The sequence below is a fragment of the Salvia hispanica genome, chromosome 6 (genome assembly GCF_029641045.1).
Source record: "Salvia hispanica isolate PSC_SH4W2 chromosome 6, Shi_PSC_v1, whole genome shotgun sequence".
In the NCBI taxonomy this organism is placed as follows: domain Eukaryota; kingdom Viridiplantae; phylum Streptophyta; class Magnoliopsida; order Lamiales; family Lamiaceae; genus Salvia; species Salvia hispanica.
Genome location: NC_142697.1, coordinates 38238133 through 38254616, shown reverse-complemented (window position 1 = coordinate 38254616; position 16484 = coordinate 38238133). Strand labels below are relative to the sequence as shown.

The following is a 16484-nucleotide window of genomic DNA, read 5'->3' as shown; positions in this document are numbered from 1 at the left end:
AAGACTTTGAGTCTTTTAGGACAATAAAATGAAGATTGGCATCTAAATTTAGGACAATAATAATTTGATTTTCCGAGGCAAAATATAGGAATCCCAAAGCCTCGCGGGAAGATTGGCATCACGTGTATGATTCAAAGCGCAAACAACACTAGGCATCCATGGAAATCCAACACATGGACGCAGTTGAGCAGCCTCACCTCTCTCGTTTTCATTTCTTAATTATCTGCTTTTCCAACTTTCCATGGCTGCTTCATTAATTCCGTGAAGCTTATGTTATGATGTGGAATCGTGGACCACCGCCACTGGGAAAAAACCCCTCTTTCAAACCTAACCTAATTCACTAAAAAAAATTAATATATTTACTTTCTATAAATTGATTAGCAGTAGTTACAGCTGACATAAACTCCCAAATCCTAACTCAAAAGCCCTCAGCTCCGCTGGGAAAGAATCTCGGCGGCTAATTCGTAGTTGCGATTGTCCACATTTTATTTGATTTGGAGAATCAAACAGCGGTCTTCAATATTAAATTCGTTTGTTCAGTTCCCACATGCAAATCTTGCTTGTTTATAAGTTTATTGTTGTGAAACGTGCGTGCGAAGACGAGCTGATCAATGATTGTGATCTGTCATTTGTGTTGGATCTTCATTTCCCCCCTTTTTAAACTTCTACAAAGCTGAGCCTCTTTTTCTCCCTTTTCCTTTCCCAGATTATCTGAATTGTCCCCCCTTTTTTAAATTTTCTCCGTCGATGGCTGAGGCTCATATTCAAATAGAAGTGGAAGATTCGAGAATTTCACATGAAAACGCCCCTTTGCTGAAAAATTCTGATGAAAACCAGCAATCAGAGCCGTCAGGTGTTCGAGAAAATGACAAAGAGACTCTTCTGGACAAGACCCTTCAAAGATTGGATCTTTTTATCACTCTTTTGGGGTATAATCAGTCTTCTGTGGGGAGGTTTCTGGTTTCATGGGGGGTATTCTTGGTATTTGGGGTTGTGCTTCCGGTGGTGATGCTTGAGCTCTCGAATTGCCCCGGGTGTGAGAAGGGTCAGATCAAGAGCTTTGAGATTGGTATAGTGGTTTCTCAGGCTTCTTTGGCTGCTTCATCTATGTTGTGCTTTTCGCATAATTTGCGGAAATATGGTGTTAGGAAATTTCTGTTTGTTGATCGATACAGCGGGTATGTGGAGAGGTTCAGTGCGCAGTATGTGCAGAAGATCTCAGTGAGTAATGCTTCAACTGACTTGTTCTTATTGAATACATGTGTTTTTTAATTTTCATGTGAAGGAGAACTGAGAGAGTAATGATTCTTTTTATGATTGTTTCTATTCTTCTTTGAATTAGTTTGTTGCTTCGAAGAATGATGAATGATTTGTGGAATATCCGCCCGTAGTTGCAGAAATTATCTCTGTGTTTTCAAGTTTGAAGTAGCCATGGTTTTATCTCATTGATTTGAGATCTGTGTATTGTTGGTATTGTTAGTTACTCTTTTCCTTTTCTTGAGTTTAAAGATGAATTTAGGAGTACATGGAGGTGCTCTAATGAAGGAATTCATGTGATGCCCGGGTTCTCCATTATGTGTTATAACATTATTTTGCATCTTTCTTCCCTAAGTGTGTGCTTACAGTGCGTGATATGATAGATAGATCATCTAATTCTTCGAATACTCAATCACATGAAAACAGCCCCTAAATGTTGTTGAGCGTTGATTATTTGGTGGATGAGTAATATACAGTTGTTGGTTGTTTGGGGGAAGCTTGATAGATATTATTATTCTGTGCAGGGTTCTCTACGCTTGCTAGTAGTATGGGTGATCCCGTGTTGCCTCTTGAAAACTGCACGTGAAATCATCAGAATTATGTATGTTCATCATGAGTCGCAGTGGCAGTCTGTTGCGATTTTAATTGCTTTCGTATTGTCATGGACATACGTGACCATTATCATTCTTTCAGCCTGTGTCTTGTTCCACCTGGTGTGCAACTTGCAAATTATACATTTTGAAGATTATGGGAAACTTTTGGAAAGAGAATCTGACGTAGTAGCCTTACTGCAAGAGCATGCTCGCCTACGCTATTATCTATCCAAAATAAGCCATAGATTTAGAATATATCTTCTCCTGCAATTTGTGATTGTAACTGCAAGCCACTTTATGTTTCTATTCCAGACCACTGGATACAGTGGGATAATCACTTTCATCAATGGGGGTGATTTTGCAGTAAGTTCTTAATTTTGTGCCACATATTCTTCCATATTCCATTTCATATTTTCTGCAGAAATTATTTTTTGGATAGTTTAGAATGGCTAAATTTCTCACTCACGTCTTTGTTTCTCGTTTCTCGTCTTAATTTTGTGCCTCATATTCTTCCATATTCCATTCCATTTCATATTAATCTTTCTCGTTTCTTGAATCATCTAGGTGACATCAATCGTTCAGGTGGCTGTGATAATTCTTTGCTTGAATGCTGCTGCAAAAATATCCCACAGAGCCCAAGGCATCGGGGGACTCGCAAGTAGATGGCATGCTTTAGTAACTTGCAGTGTTGATGATTCATCTCAGTTCCGTAATTCAAATTACTCGGGAAATTATGAGGCTACTGCAGAGAAGTTGGTTTCACTCCATGTAGACTACTCAGAAAGTGATTTGGAATCACTGGATTTTATGTCAACACCAACTAATATACAGCTGGCTTCGTATATGTCTTCTTACCACAAGCGACTGGCACTAGGTACAGTTACCATCTTCATCAGTGTGGCGTTTTTCATATAAGCAGACTTAAACATACTTTTTCACAAAATGCTGTCATAATCACCTGCTTAATTTGAACTCTTTTTTTATTTCTGATGGTGGAATTTTTGTCCTTGTATGGTTTTCTTCTTGTGTCTTGGCAACAGTTAAATATTCCAAGTTTCTAGCTTGCTGAGAATCGAAATAAAGTATAAGAATACCGAATGATTGCCAGAAAGTAAAGGAAGTAAGCTAACACAAGATAATGAAGAAGAAAATCTCTTTATGTGAAAAAGCAACTAGCAGTCTCTTTTATGTGGAAAAGCTTTCATTTTTCCACTTTGTCTATCTCTGTATACATTTCCCGATTTATGCAAAAACTAAGCATTTTGAAGAAAAATCTTTCTATGCAGTGATGTATTTGCAGTCCAACCCCGGAGGAATCACAATTTTCGGATGGACAGTTGATCGTGGCATGATCAACACGATCTTCTTCATCGAGCTATCACTAGTCACATTTGTGTTAGGCAAGACCATAGTCATCACATGAGAGTAGCTAGGGCACGGTAATTGTCTTTTTGCAGCAGCAGTGTCGCCCGATTCCACAGTTTGCAGTTCTCACCTCATCTCCAGCCTATTTTAGGCTGTGAGCAGGCAAGCAACGACCAAGCGTTCGTTTCCAGACTTGCTTCTTTTTCCAACATTACAGAAAAATTCCTATATATAGCCCTGGTGAGTCTCATGCGCTTCTCGCCCTCGATTTTCTTCGAGTTTTTTGGCCAGTTTGTGCACTCCTTTGCAGCTGGGAGAAATTGAGGCCAAAAGAGACCTGAAATTCATCAGAAGCTATTCCTTGTTTGTACAAATTGTTTCATTTTTGCAGAGAAGAATTACAGAAAAAGGTTTGCTTACATCTCCACTCATTTAGATTGCTCATTGTCATTACTAAAAGGTCTATATAATCTTTCTATTTTTTCATTTTTTTTTCAATATGGATGACAGGCTTCATATTCCTCGTATTTTATATCACAGTATACGGATTTAAAGTTTGGAATTTTTGATACATATATAATACAGTAGTAATTGATTGATGTCTTATTTTAGACAGAGTAGAAAATGCAACTAGCACTATAAATTAACTGGTTAAAACCCACTTGTTACCGTTCAATTTGGCACTATGTGACTAATTTTTAAAATAGCACTTGAATTTCTTTAATAATCAATTAAGTAAATAATATTGACGAAGACAAGTGAAGTAGGATGAGCTGATCAATCATTTTTATGGTTTTCTTTTGTTGCTTAAGCTTTTTTTAACTATTTAAAGCTCAAGCTGCAAGCTACCTCTAAGTTGGGTGTTTTAGCCACATACCAAATATTATATTGCTTTGAATTTTTTATGATGTGTATAATAATCTTTCTTATATTACAACAAGCTGTTTTTTATTTGCAATTTGCTCCCTCGTTGAATTGCATTTGTTAATAGCGTCGACAATAATCCAAATTAGAATTTCCAAACATTGAAACTTAGACGTATCAAAATGTCCACCAAACTACACGATCAGCAAGACTTTGTATAGGTTGAAATATTCCCAAAAAGTTTGAAATATTTAATGAAATAAGGAAAAAAGACATTGAAAATGTTGCGAAATAGGCAAGCTCAGAAATGACCACGAAATTTCACTTCCCCTCTCTTTAATTTTTTTTTTTTTTTTCATTTTAAATCTAGACAATATAGTCGCTTCTCGTGCCATTCTTGCTAAATTCTTGGAAATTTCCCACACTACTATTTTCGGACAAATTATTGATTTATTCCCAAAATTCTGGTTTAAATAATTAAATAATCCATCCCGCGTCAAATAAATCATTCAACAAATACCTATAAAAACCACCTCACAAACACCATACTATAACATAAAAAATCTCAAAATTCTTTGATCTACATAATAATCACATTTGTTTCTATTTCATTACGATGAAAACATGCACAACATATTGCAAGAGAGTTTTCAACTCATTCGACGAGGACAAGGATGGCAAGATAACTCCCTTGCAGCTGCAGAGCTGCCTAGCGATGATGGGCGGCGGGCTGTCGGCCGAGGAAGCAGAGATGGTAGCTCAGCCTCTCCTCTCGGCCGGGCTGGTAGGGCTGGCCGAGTTTGCCAGCTTAGTGGAGGCCGACGACGAAGAGGAGAAGAGGGAAGACTTGAGAAAGGCGTTTGAGATGTATAAGAATGAAGGGGAAGAATGCATCACCCCAAGAAGCTTGAAAAATATGTTGGGGAGATTGGGAGATTGGAGTGTAGATGAGTGTGTTGTGATGATCAACAAATTTGATGTTAATGGAGATGGGGTGCTTTGTTTCCAAGAATTTCAATTGATGATGATGATCAACTAGCAATTTGTAAATTTTAACTTATTCTTTTAATTACTAGGGAAACTTATTACCAACTGAGTTTTACTTTTTTTCTTATATATATGAATTCGAGTGATTTATAATTGAGTAGTTTATTTGATTGTGTATAGGTCTTTATAAGGTAACAACATCAAATCCGAAAACAAACCCATAAAAATGGTTATATAAACAGATTAACTAATGACTAAATTTTGAACGAATACAAGTATAGAGAAACAGAACATGCTCTATAGATTGAGATTGAGATTGAGATTGAGATTGAGATATGAGATGGACTTTTAATATGAGAGAAAGGTTAAATTAAGAATCTAAATTCCAATTTCAGGCTGGGAATTTGAACTTCACAACTGTGTATTAATACAACATGAAAATGATGCCTATTGACCAAAGAGACCAGCAGTGCCCAGTTCTCCTTGTTGCAACTCTTTTCTCCGTTGCTCTTCCAATGGGTCGGGGCTCTTCATTACTCTTCGCATACGCCTAAAATCACATTCCAAAACATGGAACTGAGTAAAATGCAAAAAATTCAAACTTCCAAGCAAGTACTTACATGATGAGGATGCAAATACCTGTCTTGTGCATGGTGAGCAGGAAAAGTAGGCATAAACTCCTTTGACTTTGGAAGAGGAACTTCGCGGAACCATTCATGATTGAGAGCTTCTTCAGCACTGATACGCTGCACAGTTTTCAAATTCATGTTAATATACCTATTCAATCTTCTGGGGAACAAATCCAAAAATTAATATAATATAGGAAATACCTTATCAGGATCGTATGTCAGAAGCCTGTTCAAGAGGTCGAATCCAGCATCAGAGAGAACAGGTGACCCGGTGAAAGAAGTTGCTGGGAACTTCCTCCTTAATAGGTTATACCTGAAATAAATGTTAGTGGTTAGAAGCAACAGCAAATCTAAATCAAGAACGATGGAGGTATGAAGGCCAAACCAGAATCACCCAAAGCTGGAAGCCTGGGAAACAGTGGCAAAAGAAAAAAACACATAAATTTTTGAGATCAACTACGTAAGAATTGAATAAACAAGATATTGACACTTACTGATGCTTGACGAAGTTCACCTTGACTCCCGGAAGTTTTGAAAACCCAGGCCAGATTGTCTCATTTGGAGTGCCAAGGATCCTGAATATCTGCAGTTTCACCCCAAAAACAATACAGTTAGACCTGATTGGATTGATTATCCAGCAGTTAAGAAAAGGCAACCATGAAACATGAAGATAGATTACCTTGTCCAGTTGCTCAACCTCTGTCTTCCCATTGAATAGTGGTTCCTTTGATAATAGCTCAGCCATAATACACCCCAGAGACCACATATCTATTGCCGTGGAATATAGTTTGGCTCCCAAAAGAAGTTCTGGCGCCCTGAAAATGAAGATATGATTTAGTTTTCTTATCGAATCAGACCTACAAGATAGAGACATGGAATGCTAACAAAAAACAGAGCAACAAAACATAGTAGGGTAAACAGCCCCTCCTCCCCACCCCCCCACCTCCATGTTCAAATGTGACATAAATCAATTGCATGAGATGAGTCTAACCTGTACCAAAGGGTGACTACCAAATGGGTATATGGTTTCAATGGACTGCCATACTGACGAGCTAGACCAAAGTCACAAATCTTCAACTCACCACGATTGTTTAAGAGCAAATTGGATGTCTTTAGATCCCGGTGAAGCACCCAGTTATCGTGGAGATACTTGACACCTTCTAAAAGCTGAATCATCAGACATTTAACTTCACTTTGACTAAAAGGTTGCTTCATAGTCTCCATCAATGCCTTAAGATCATGTTCCATGTACTCCATTACCATAAATATGCTGTCAAGGTTGCTGCCCACAACCACTTCTTTCACATCCACAATCGAGGGGTAATCAAAAGATAGAAGAATGTTTATTTCCCGGAGTGACGTTAAGGGAAACCCTTCTCTCTCTTTCTCCATCTTCACCTTCTTCAAAGCAACAATTTCTCCAGTCTTCTTATCCCTGGCCCTAAACACGACCCCATAAGTACCTTCGTCTATCTTGTTGAGTCTCTCAAACTCATCAACACTTCTGCATCCTTGAAGCATATTCACACTCCTTTGCGGGGGTTGTGCTGGATCCGGTGTAATAGGAGAATCAGGATAGTCCTCAGACTCAGTTTCAGACTCATTGATGCTAGCACCATCATGATTGTGATTATCATCAGTCTCCATGTAGTCATTGATGTCATCGTTTTCTTGGTAACTATCTCTACTGGAAGACCTAATGTGTTCCACCGACCCTGAGGACCTCCCTCTAGTCGTTTCAGAACCTTCTCTTCTGACCTGCCTGATTTCTGGACTTATTGATTTACTATGTTCCCTTGTATCACCTAACTCTGAACTGGACTTGCTCCTCAGTTTAGGCATCTTTTCATAGTCAGAAATCTCACCTTCATCAGCTGGAGACTCAGCATCACTAGCCCAACGAGAAGATACTATGGTTCGTGTGGGTGGATAATCATCTTCATCAACTGTCCCCGTTTCCACGCTATTAACCCGCTGATCTCCTTCAGATTGCTGTGAATATGTTTCCGAAGGGACTTCAGCTGTTCCAGATCTCAAGTCAACAATAGAAGGTGATTCTTCTAAATTAACCCCACCATCATTAATCTCATCATCATCTGTGGCTGAAGCCTTCTCATTTGCACTAGGTTTAAGCTGAGGCGAGTCGTGATTAGACTTAACCAATTCTGGCGATTCATTGATAGGATCAGTATCCAAAGTACTCCTACTTTTGATAGCTCTACTTGTCTCCCTATCATCTCTATCCCAAATAATAGGCGAGAACTTCCGCTTCCTGGTCTGGAGAGTAGATAAATGGCTAGAAGTCTCCATAGTTTTAGAATCAGTTTCTCTACTAGCTTGAGCTCCTGAATCAACTGCCTCATCAGACCCATCGCTATAAAGCTCCCCAGGCTCTCGATCCACAGCTAATACTGCAGCCTCACATTTCCTTGGTTCACCACCACTATTTCCAGAATCACTTCGACTGGAAGTGGAGTGGCATCCACCATTCATTTCTTTGGCATCCTTTTGTCTGAGCTTGCCCCTGGCTTCCCAGCCAGCTCGACCCCGAGCCCGTAGCTGACCTCTTTCATAGTCCCGAGCTCCATTCCTAACCCGTTCAAAATCCCCTCTTCTATACCCATTTTCCATCTTCGACATCTCAACTTCACTCTCGCGGCCCCTATATTCATTTTCTCTGTAACCACCACGTTTTCCAGCAGCCATAAATGTATAATTATTTGAATTCGTGGACAAATAGCAAGTACCCAAACCCTAACCACCCAAACAAACTCCCCCAATATTATAGTTTTCTCAACAACAAGAACAAGACCTAAATCCCCATATTCAATACACCAGCAAACAAATACAGAAAATTGAAAAACAAAATCAAGCAAAGCAACTATATCTCCTTTTATAAACCCAAAACTCAACACAGATCTGAAAAAACATGAAAAACCATACCACATACACCCAGCGTCTGACGAATCAATAATCTTCAAATTTCCCCTCTTTTATTTCTTTCCTTAACCAAACCAAACCAAATAAAATAAAAATAAAGATAAAAACCCCAGGCGTGTAGCGAGAATTGCCGAACGAAACAGAAAGCCCTAGAAATAGAAACGCTAAGAATCCTCGTCAGTCCGTCCACTCTCCACGTCCAAAATCAGAGACTTACCGATCAAATAATCGGAGAGAAGAACAGCAAGGCGAAGGTCAGGGCGGCGGTCGGTGAATTCTCTTGCGATGAGCTCTGGGGGCGGCAGGGAAACAGCCAATGTAGAAGGAAAGAGTGAAATAGTTCTAATTATTGCTTTTATTTTGGTAATTAATTAATGTTTTTTTGTGAGCGGTGGATCGACTGGGCTTCGGCTTTCGCTTTCAAATCTACACCGTTCATACAGCCCGCGCAATTTCTTGTGTTAAAAACCTAAATTATACTCTAATTACCATATTTAAATTTTACTACTACTACTACTAGTATTTTTACTAATAAAGACATGAAAGTGTATCTTTGCCTCCTTACAAAAATTTAATTTGTTATGGCAATTTTAAGATTGCATATTTATAAATCCCAACATACACAGAGAGAGAGAGAGAGATTGGGTAAATACTAATGTAGGGACTAGGGATAATCAAGTTCATTTTGTTAAAATAGAAAAAATATGGTACATTGCATGAATTTAGTATATACTTTGACAAAAGTGTGACAATGATCATGCTTTTACATCAGGTCCTTATACAAATTATTGTTTCATTAAATTCGTATACTAATGCGTTTTGTTTCGCTTAATTCTTATATTAATGAATTCTAATTTAAAAGGTTTTTTAGCTGTATTATTTCATAATTTAATCAACTTTTTCTTTTTTCTTAGTTCAGTTGCAATATCAACTAACAATTAGTGAAAAAAATGAACAATTGTAAAATCAAAAGTGTGACAATGATCATACTTTGAATAAATCGAATTGAGTGCATTACTGATATTAAATATATAAACAAGTATAATTACAAGTGAAAATTGGTTGCTACCAACCACAAGAGGAGAAGTAAAATGAGAAAGAAGAGGGAAGATGGCCATTTCTTCTTATATAATCTCCTCTCTCCGAAGTCTTCATCGCATTCTCATTGAGTTTAGCTTCTGCGGCTGCGCGTCTCTCCTCGGCTACTCTTCGCGTACTTGCTATTTTCTGATTCAACTTTTCTTTTGCACGGCTTTTCAGCTGCTCCGCTTTAACCTATGTAATTAAGAGTTGCGTTAGTGTACTAACTAATTTACAGTAATAACTAATAACTTTCAATTTTGTGTATTAAAATTATCAACACAATTCTAGTACTACCTCTGCTTTCCGATTCTCCACCTCAGCCTTCTTTTTCTGATGATTTTCCCATGCTTCAATCCTCATCTCTTCACGTTTGTACCTATACATGTCTCATCTTCTATAACTATTAAAAATGATTATCAGTAATCAATTGAAGTAAAGGTAGAGTAATCAATCACCTTGCCGTGTACTTGGCCCGTTCGGCCTCCTCCCAAGCCGCAGCCCGAGCTTCCAAGGGATTCAACGCCCTAGAATTGTCATCGACCTTAATCTCATCTACCTTCACACCATTACTCAAATGACCGGTCGAGCCACTGTCCCTGACCGGTTCCTCTATCCTCGGAGCCGGGCTGGGACCAGTATCTCGACCAGTGTTACGAATCACAGGGCTAGATGAGCCCGACACAGTTGGACTACTAGCCCTAATAGGAGTAGCCGCCCGAGAGGGCTCTTTACTCCCAATTGGGGTCATCTCAGTCCCCATATCCCTCAAACATATAGCTCTCACCACTGATTTAGGGCTACTCTCTCCCTTACCCCCTTCTCTCCACACTGACTCATCACACTCAACATTCTTATACTTATCCCCTCCATCCCCGGCCCCGTCTTCGGCCTCGGCCGCCCACTCCTTCCGAGACGCGGAGGCGATCAAATGCCGGTCATCGGCATTCGAGTCGCGGGGCGAGGCCTTGGCTTGATTCCTCTCACCTCTAGACAGATTGACAAGCCATTTTTGAGCATCGTCCCATTTCGAAGGCGTCGGCTTCCCCAATGAAGAGCGGTGGTGCGGCGATGGCCGGCTCACCGCGCCGCCGCCCTTCTTGAAATCAAAGATCATACAACTGCTGCCACCTGCATTATCTTCTATGGGGCAGCTGTTCACACACCCTTTTTCCTCTATGGATCTCATTTTTTTTCTCAATTCTTGACAAACACAACTTCAGATTTGAGAATGTAAGCACCAATTAAGCTATTTCACATCAATCAACTCAACAAAATCTCACAAACATAAAACCAAGAAAAAAGCCAATCAAGACCAAGTGTGTGTGTGAGAGAGAGAGACCTTAAAACCAACAAACTCTTGAAAATGGCAGTGTCAGAGTGAGTGAAATTCAGATCTACAAAGAAGTGCACTACTTATAACATGCATGCCATAAAAATTAGTGTATGTGTGTGTGTGCAGAAGCAGCATAAGAATATGGGCAGCTCACAGCTGCAGTAAAATACAAATAATTGCAGCCTATAAAATAGTGTCTAAACATATAGACACTGCAGCATTTTGTCACCTAAAACAGAAAAAAATTACTCTGTGATTAGAGCCAAAAGCCATCAAACCTTGTATTGAAAAAAATAGATTATCTTTGTCAACAAGCAAAAATGTGAAAAAACAATTTTCCAACCTTTGCTACTAAAAGAGTGATATAAAGGGCTCAAATTATCGACTAAATAATTCAGAGATTAATCTGTTTCGAACACATACCAATCTGTGTACATATTATATGGTGTAATAAGTCAAAAGAGCAAGATTATTTTATTGAAAAATTACACTAAATTACCACTAAACAGAGCATCCAATGGAGAGACATGTGAGAGGAATATGGAAAACTAAATTTATGTATAAATTATAATCAAAATTTGGTTGAAAGTGATGTTATTTTACTGTTTTTTGCACATGGCATGGATGGGCAAGAAACTGTGATGTTCCTTCTACTGTAATATTAACCTCCTAGATAAATAATGTTTCATCTTTGCAAAAAATTACAATGTCTACATCAAATGCATACTTAAAAGTTAAAATGGCATCGTCTGGCTACTAATTTTTGCAGCCCAATCCATGATCTGGCATATGATAGGAATAATTATCTTATTTTCCCAATAATGAACCAATCAGAAAAGTTTAATTTTTTTTTGTCGAATTTGAGTCTTAGCATCAAACATGAAAAAGGGGCCCTTTAGATATGCTAGAAATGGCAGCCAAAATCGACCAACAAATGAATGTTCACTAAAATCTGACTTGTCGCCCCAAATTGCAGTCCAATAATGAAATGTATTATTATTGTGATTAATGCAGTGGGAAAAAAAGAAAATCATGTGTAGCAAAAGGTTGGACGCATCTTTTTGGCTAAAAATCTTCAAGAAACTTGTGACTTATGGGGGGACCATGTGCATTCTGTGAATGCCTCCAAATCTTGCAAGAATTTTGTGTTTGTTTTGTTTTTGGTTAATCCTATTATTGTGTCTACCTAATTATCAATGTTTTTCAAAAAATGGTAGGATTCTTAGTTGGATAATGGGCTAAGCTAAAGTGATCGACCACCTAGATGTTCACATGTCGCCGGATTATGTCAACGGGAACATGAATTGGAGTTTTGCAAAGTCATGTTTTCAAAGAAAAAAGCTCAAATTTTGTTTAGAAAAATGTTGAAAGTTGAGGATACAAAACATGATAGGTTGTGTTGTTTTATTTGAGAGAGAGGGAAAATGATAGTACTCAAGAATGACCTGTTTTTTAGTATAAAAAATATGATCCACAATGTGCTATTTTCAATCACTGGATTATGGCATGTTCTGTAACAATGGTAGCTTTCTCCCTACAGCCAACTCTGATATTCACATTTCTTCATAAATTGGAAATCAAGAAAATGCACTTTTAAAACCTAATAGTACTATAATCGTCGTTCAGAGAAATAGCAGATGAGTCTGATGCACCACGCCTTCGTTGGTTGAGGCAGTGTCGTCGTCTTGAAAGGGTTCCTAGCCCCTAGGGCTTGACCAGATGAGATTGCATTCAAGAATCATCAAGCTCGGGTGCCATAGTTGAAGAGGAAATGGCCTGTAGCTGCTGTCACCAATCCCAGCGCCGCACCAGCAACAACCTGCAGCAAAAAAATAAAAACTAAAGCGATTATTGGATGGAATATTTGTATTTAATGTTTTGTAGTAACTAAGTATCAACTATGCACATTTGCCAGCAAAGGTTGGAATTTTTTTTCATGGTAGTTTGTGAAATGTAACTATGATGAATGGATAGGAACAATGTGGTGTCTTGCATTGCTCAAAATTAATGAGGAAGGAGTAGAGTCGAACTTGAGGAGGAGTGTGGCCAAGAAGCTCGCGTAAGGGCCTGCTCTCAGCAAGAGGGTGTTCAGATGGAAGCTCGTATATAATTTGATTCAAAACCTAATGTTTCCCAAAAATACAAAGGCATTAAATCATATACGTTTAATTTTAGGAAAGATGCGAAGACAGTGGAGACGAAGCTAGGAACAAACCTCTGCTTGGCGCCCAGCGTGCAATCTTACTCCAGTGGCGTCGTACATCACCTACCACAGGCCTCACCACGTGAGAATACGTATAAAACAATAAGTAAATTGATGCAAAGTGTAAGGTATGACAAGTACTAAGATTCGTGATCTTAATTTATGCTGAATATATATTTGTAGAAGGAAAAAAGATGACAAAAGCACAATAATGGATCCTAAATCATACAGCATCTTTTGTACTGATTAACAGAACAGGATAATGGTGTTTATGAGATTAAAGAAAAGTAGGGATCAAACTCATACCACAAGTGCCAAGATAAGTGCAAGGCCAAATTGTGATCCTCCATAACCCTGTTGAAAACCGACGGCCACTGCAAGAGCAGCAACGGTGGCTGAATGAGACGAGGGCATGCCCCCAGAGCCAACAAGTTGCTTGAGATCCCAATTGTTTTCCTTGTACCTGGAGGACTACTACGGTCGTAAGACTATTATAGCTAGAACGTGTCTCGTAGGCTATGTGCCCGATCCTTCCTAGTTCTAGCATCTTATTCATACACATTCATGCATATAATCACCCAATAATACAAGTGAAATTAGGGCACAATCTTATTCAGCAAATATGATCACTGAATGCTCTAACAGTTGAGCACTAGTATGTATTCCCCCCTAAATTCTGGTAATTAAACAAACAATTTCAACGAATTCTGTCAATTTTTATTTGAATTAACATTTTCCCCCATATCATTTCCATTAGCACCAAATTCCTAATCATTTCATTTAACATAAATTCAACAATTTATGAAAAATAGAATCGGAGGTTTGATCGGAAAACGGTAAGAACAGCAGTAAAATTGGGGAATGGGGAAGTTAGTATACCATGTGGAGAAAAGCTTCAATGACTGCGCAATCGCGAAGGCGAAAAGAGCTGATAACAATGGATAGTTGGAAAAAATGGAATTCGAAGGATACGACGGCTCCGTTCCTGTGGGCGTCGCAGTTGAATTAACTGATCCCCCTCCTTCGTCCATACTAAAATCTCCGTTTCTTCTGCTTTCGATGTTTGGAGAGGGAAGCTCACTAAGTGAAGAAAAGGTCGGAGCGTCAGCGTTATGTCGCTAAGAGCACTCCCAATGGAGGTGGCGAATTCTCGGCGATAAATCGCCGATTATCGCCGAATTATCGCCGGCCATTGTGGCGAAGTCGGCGATAATTCGGCGATAATGTTACCGTTGCTTCGCCGAGTGGCGATTTATCGCCGGATTATCGCCGAGCGATCGCCGGCCACTGTGGGCGACGCTCGGCGATAATCGGCGATTTTTAAAATTTTTTTTTTTTTTTTTGGCCGAACGGCTATTTTATCCCACCCCTATAAATATTTCATCCTCTTCCTCCATTCATCACCCACAAACTTCATTCACACAAATTTTCAATCTTTTTTCTCTCCATCTTTATTAAATGAGTTCTGATTCATCGTCTCGTGCTCAGTCCGACGAGGAAATATCACATTCTTCTTCCGAAGAAGAGGTACCTCCCGCTCCCACCGGATGGGATGTAGCGGGTTTCGCCAATGGCCCGTGTTTCTGAAGACGATCAGATGCCCACTCGGAGATAGAAGAAGGTATTTTGCCCGAGCGCAAGAGTCTGCGCGCAAGGATGTGGAGAGGGCATTTGGGGTGCTCCAATCGCGATTTGCACTGGTAAAGGGTCCGACGCGCTTTTTCTACCAGGGGGATATTGCCGATATCATGTATGCGTGCATCATCATGCATAACATGATCATCGAAGATGAACACGAAGGCGTCCTCGACGTCACCAACGACCCAAGTGTTGCATCATCGAGTCACGGTGTCTCAACCGAGTCCGCCCGCCAGGGTGTACCGCACAACGAACATGAACGGTTCCAGGCGTTCATGGACATACACCAGAAGGAGGCCCATCAAGCACTACAACACGATATCATCGAAGAATTGTGGGCAAATAGAAACCGCGCCCACCGCCCTTGAATTTTTTTTTCTTTGAATTTTTTTTTTGATTTTTTATTTCCATTCGTGTACTTTTTTTTTTTTTAATTTTCTTCGTTGTAATGTGTACCCGTGTTTAATACAACGAACTTTATTACTATTTATTTGATTTATCTTTATAAATTAAATAAGCTAGCTTTATTATATATAAAAATAAAACAATTAAATTAGTGATGATGTAAAAATGAAATGTTGAGTTAGGGAGAAATAAGGGAGAAATAAGGGAGAAACCATTGTAGGGGTTGGCTAAAAACTGGGGATAAAATGTGATGCTGATGTGGCGCTGATGTGGCAGGAGTTAGGGAGAAATAAGGGAGAAATAAGGGAACTCCATTGGGAGTGCTAACATGTGAAACGGTCAACTAAACAATTTCTTTTCCATACTTTTCTTATAGAGATGAACTTGCAATAATTAGATACTCCATAGACTAATTTATGTAGATACACTAAAATAGAAAACTATGATTATTTTTCATGACCGATGTAGGAGTACTATTTTACATTTTTACTAGTCCTATAAAAGAGATGCATTTTTAAAAAACAAGAGAGTAAATTTTTACTTCTCTGTCCTACCGTCACTCTTATCTTATCGTGAATATGAATTTAAAAAAATGTAAAAAAGTTGGAAAAGTTAAAAAAACGTGAGACCTATTTTTTTATATTGATCTTTTAATAAAATGAGAATGAAGATTGAAATGAAAAAGTGTGACAATTATTGTGGGACGGGGGAGTATTTTTTTTTTAAAAAAGAAATAGTATGCTATTCGAATGAGTTATAGTACTTCCTATTATTGAATAAGTTTGACAGTCTAAACTCAGCTCACGTTCCCTATTGGTGGGTGAACAATCCAACACTTGGTGAATTCTGCTTCACAATGATAGGAAGAGCCGACATCGAAGGATCAAAAAGCAAATCTTTCCTATGATCCTTTATAAGTGATCCTTTTCGTTTTAGGACATCGCACCTGAATTGAGCTATTTTCCAAAACAAAAATAATATATTTATCTTTTCTTATTTCTCTATTTTATTTTTTGTCCATTTAACTTTTTAAATATTATTTTCTTAAATCTCAGGTAAAAAAAACATATTTTATGGTCCAATTTTTCCAAGGAAATGCTACTATTTTTTTTTTTTTTTAATTTTTTAAAATTTTATAAATCGAATCTAGTGTTATTTAAATAACTGTAACTTTCCATTCCAATGCC

General features: G+C 38.5%; 5 protein-coding genes across 9 annotated transcripts; 2 read left to right on the top strand and 3 right to left on the bottom strand.

Moving 5' to 3' along the window:
• Positions 1–78: 78 nt before the first annotated feature.
• On the top strand, positions 79–3701 carry LOC125206003 (zinc finger CONSTANS-like protein (DUF3537)). The gene is made up of 5 exons (XM_048105256.2): positions 79–182; positions 707–1221; positions 1782–2213; positions 2415–2724; positions 3137–3701. Exons 2-5 carry the CDS (start codon positions 748–750, stop codon positions 3271–3273), a joined length of 1353 nt encoding a protein of 450 aa, XP_047961213.1. The 5' UTR covers positions 79–182; positions 707–747; the 3' UTR covers positions 3274–3701.
• A 133-nt stretch (positions 3702–3834) lies between these two features.
• Positions 3835–5219, top strand: LOC125206004 (calcium-binding protein CML38-like). Its single transcript, XM_048105257.2, has one exon. The coding sequence runs from the start codon at positions 4696–4698 to the stop codon at positions 5116–5118; it is 423 nt and encodes a 140-aa protein (XP_047961214.1). The 5' UTR covers positions 3835–4695; the 3' UTR covers positions 5119–5219.
• Positions 5220–5407: 188 nt separating this feature from the next.
• On the bottom strand, positions 5408–8982 carry LOC125206002 (cyclin-dependent kinase G-2-like). 5 transcript variants are annotated; one of them, XM_048105253.2, is made up of 7 exons: positions 8853–8982; positions 6687–8372; positions 6375–6510; positions 6190–6278; positions 5897–6008; positions 5706–5812; positions 5408–5616 (listed from the first exon to the last, which is right to left on the bottom strand). In XM_048105253.2, exons 2-7 carry the CDS (start codon positions 8333–8335, stop codon positions 5514–5516), a joined length of 2196 nt encoding a protein of 731 aa, XP_047961210.1. In that variant the 5' UTR covers positions 8336–8372; positions 8853–8982; the 3' UTR covers positions 5408–5513. The 5 variants fall into 5 exon arrangements, 4 of the variants coding, with proteins under 4 accessions (XP_047961210.1, XP_088916036.1, XP_088916037.1 ...); XM_089059910.1 differs by having other exon boundaries at positions 8639–8964; XM_089059911.1 differs by having other exon boundaries at positions 5687–5812; positions 6687–8965.
• Positions 8983–9608: 626 nt separating this feature from the next.
• LOC125204844 (uncharacterized) lies at positions 9609–11698 on the bottom strand. Its single transcript, XM_048103589.2, has 3 exons — positions 10174–11698; positions 10013–10094; positions 9609–9910 (listed from the first exon to the last, which is right to left on the bottom strand). The coding sequence occupies exons 1-3, from the start codon at positions 10902–10904 to the stop codon at positions 9701–9703; spliced, it is 1023 nt and encodes a 340-aa protein (XP_047959546.1). The 5' UTR covers positions 10905–11698; the 3' UTR covers positions 9609–9700.
• Positions 11699–12476: 778 nt separating this feature from the next.
• Positions 12477–14370, bottom strand: LOC125207488 (uncharacterized). Its single transcript, XM_048106858.2, has 5 exons — positions 14134–14370; positions 13561–13717; positions 13267–13317; positions 13082–13174; positions 12477–12870 (listed from the first exon to the last, which is right to left on the bottom strand). The coding sequence occupies exons 1-5, from the start codon at positions 14283–14285 to the stop codon at positions 12793–12795; spliced, it is 531 nt and encodes a 176-aa protein (XP_047962815.1). The 5' UTR covers positions 14286–14370; the 3' UTR covers positions 12477–12792.
• Positions 14371–16484: the final 2114 nt, after the last annotated feature.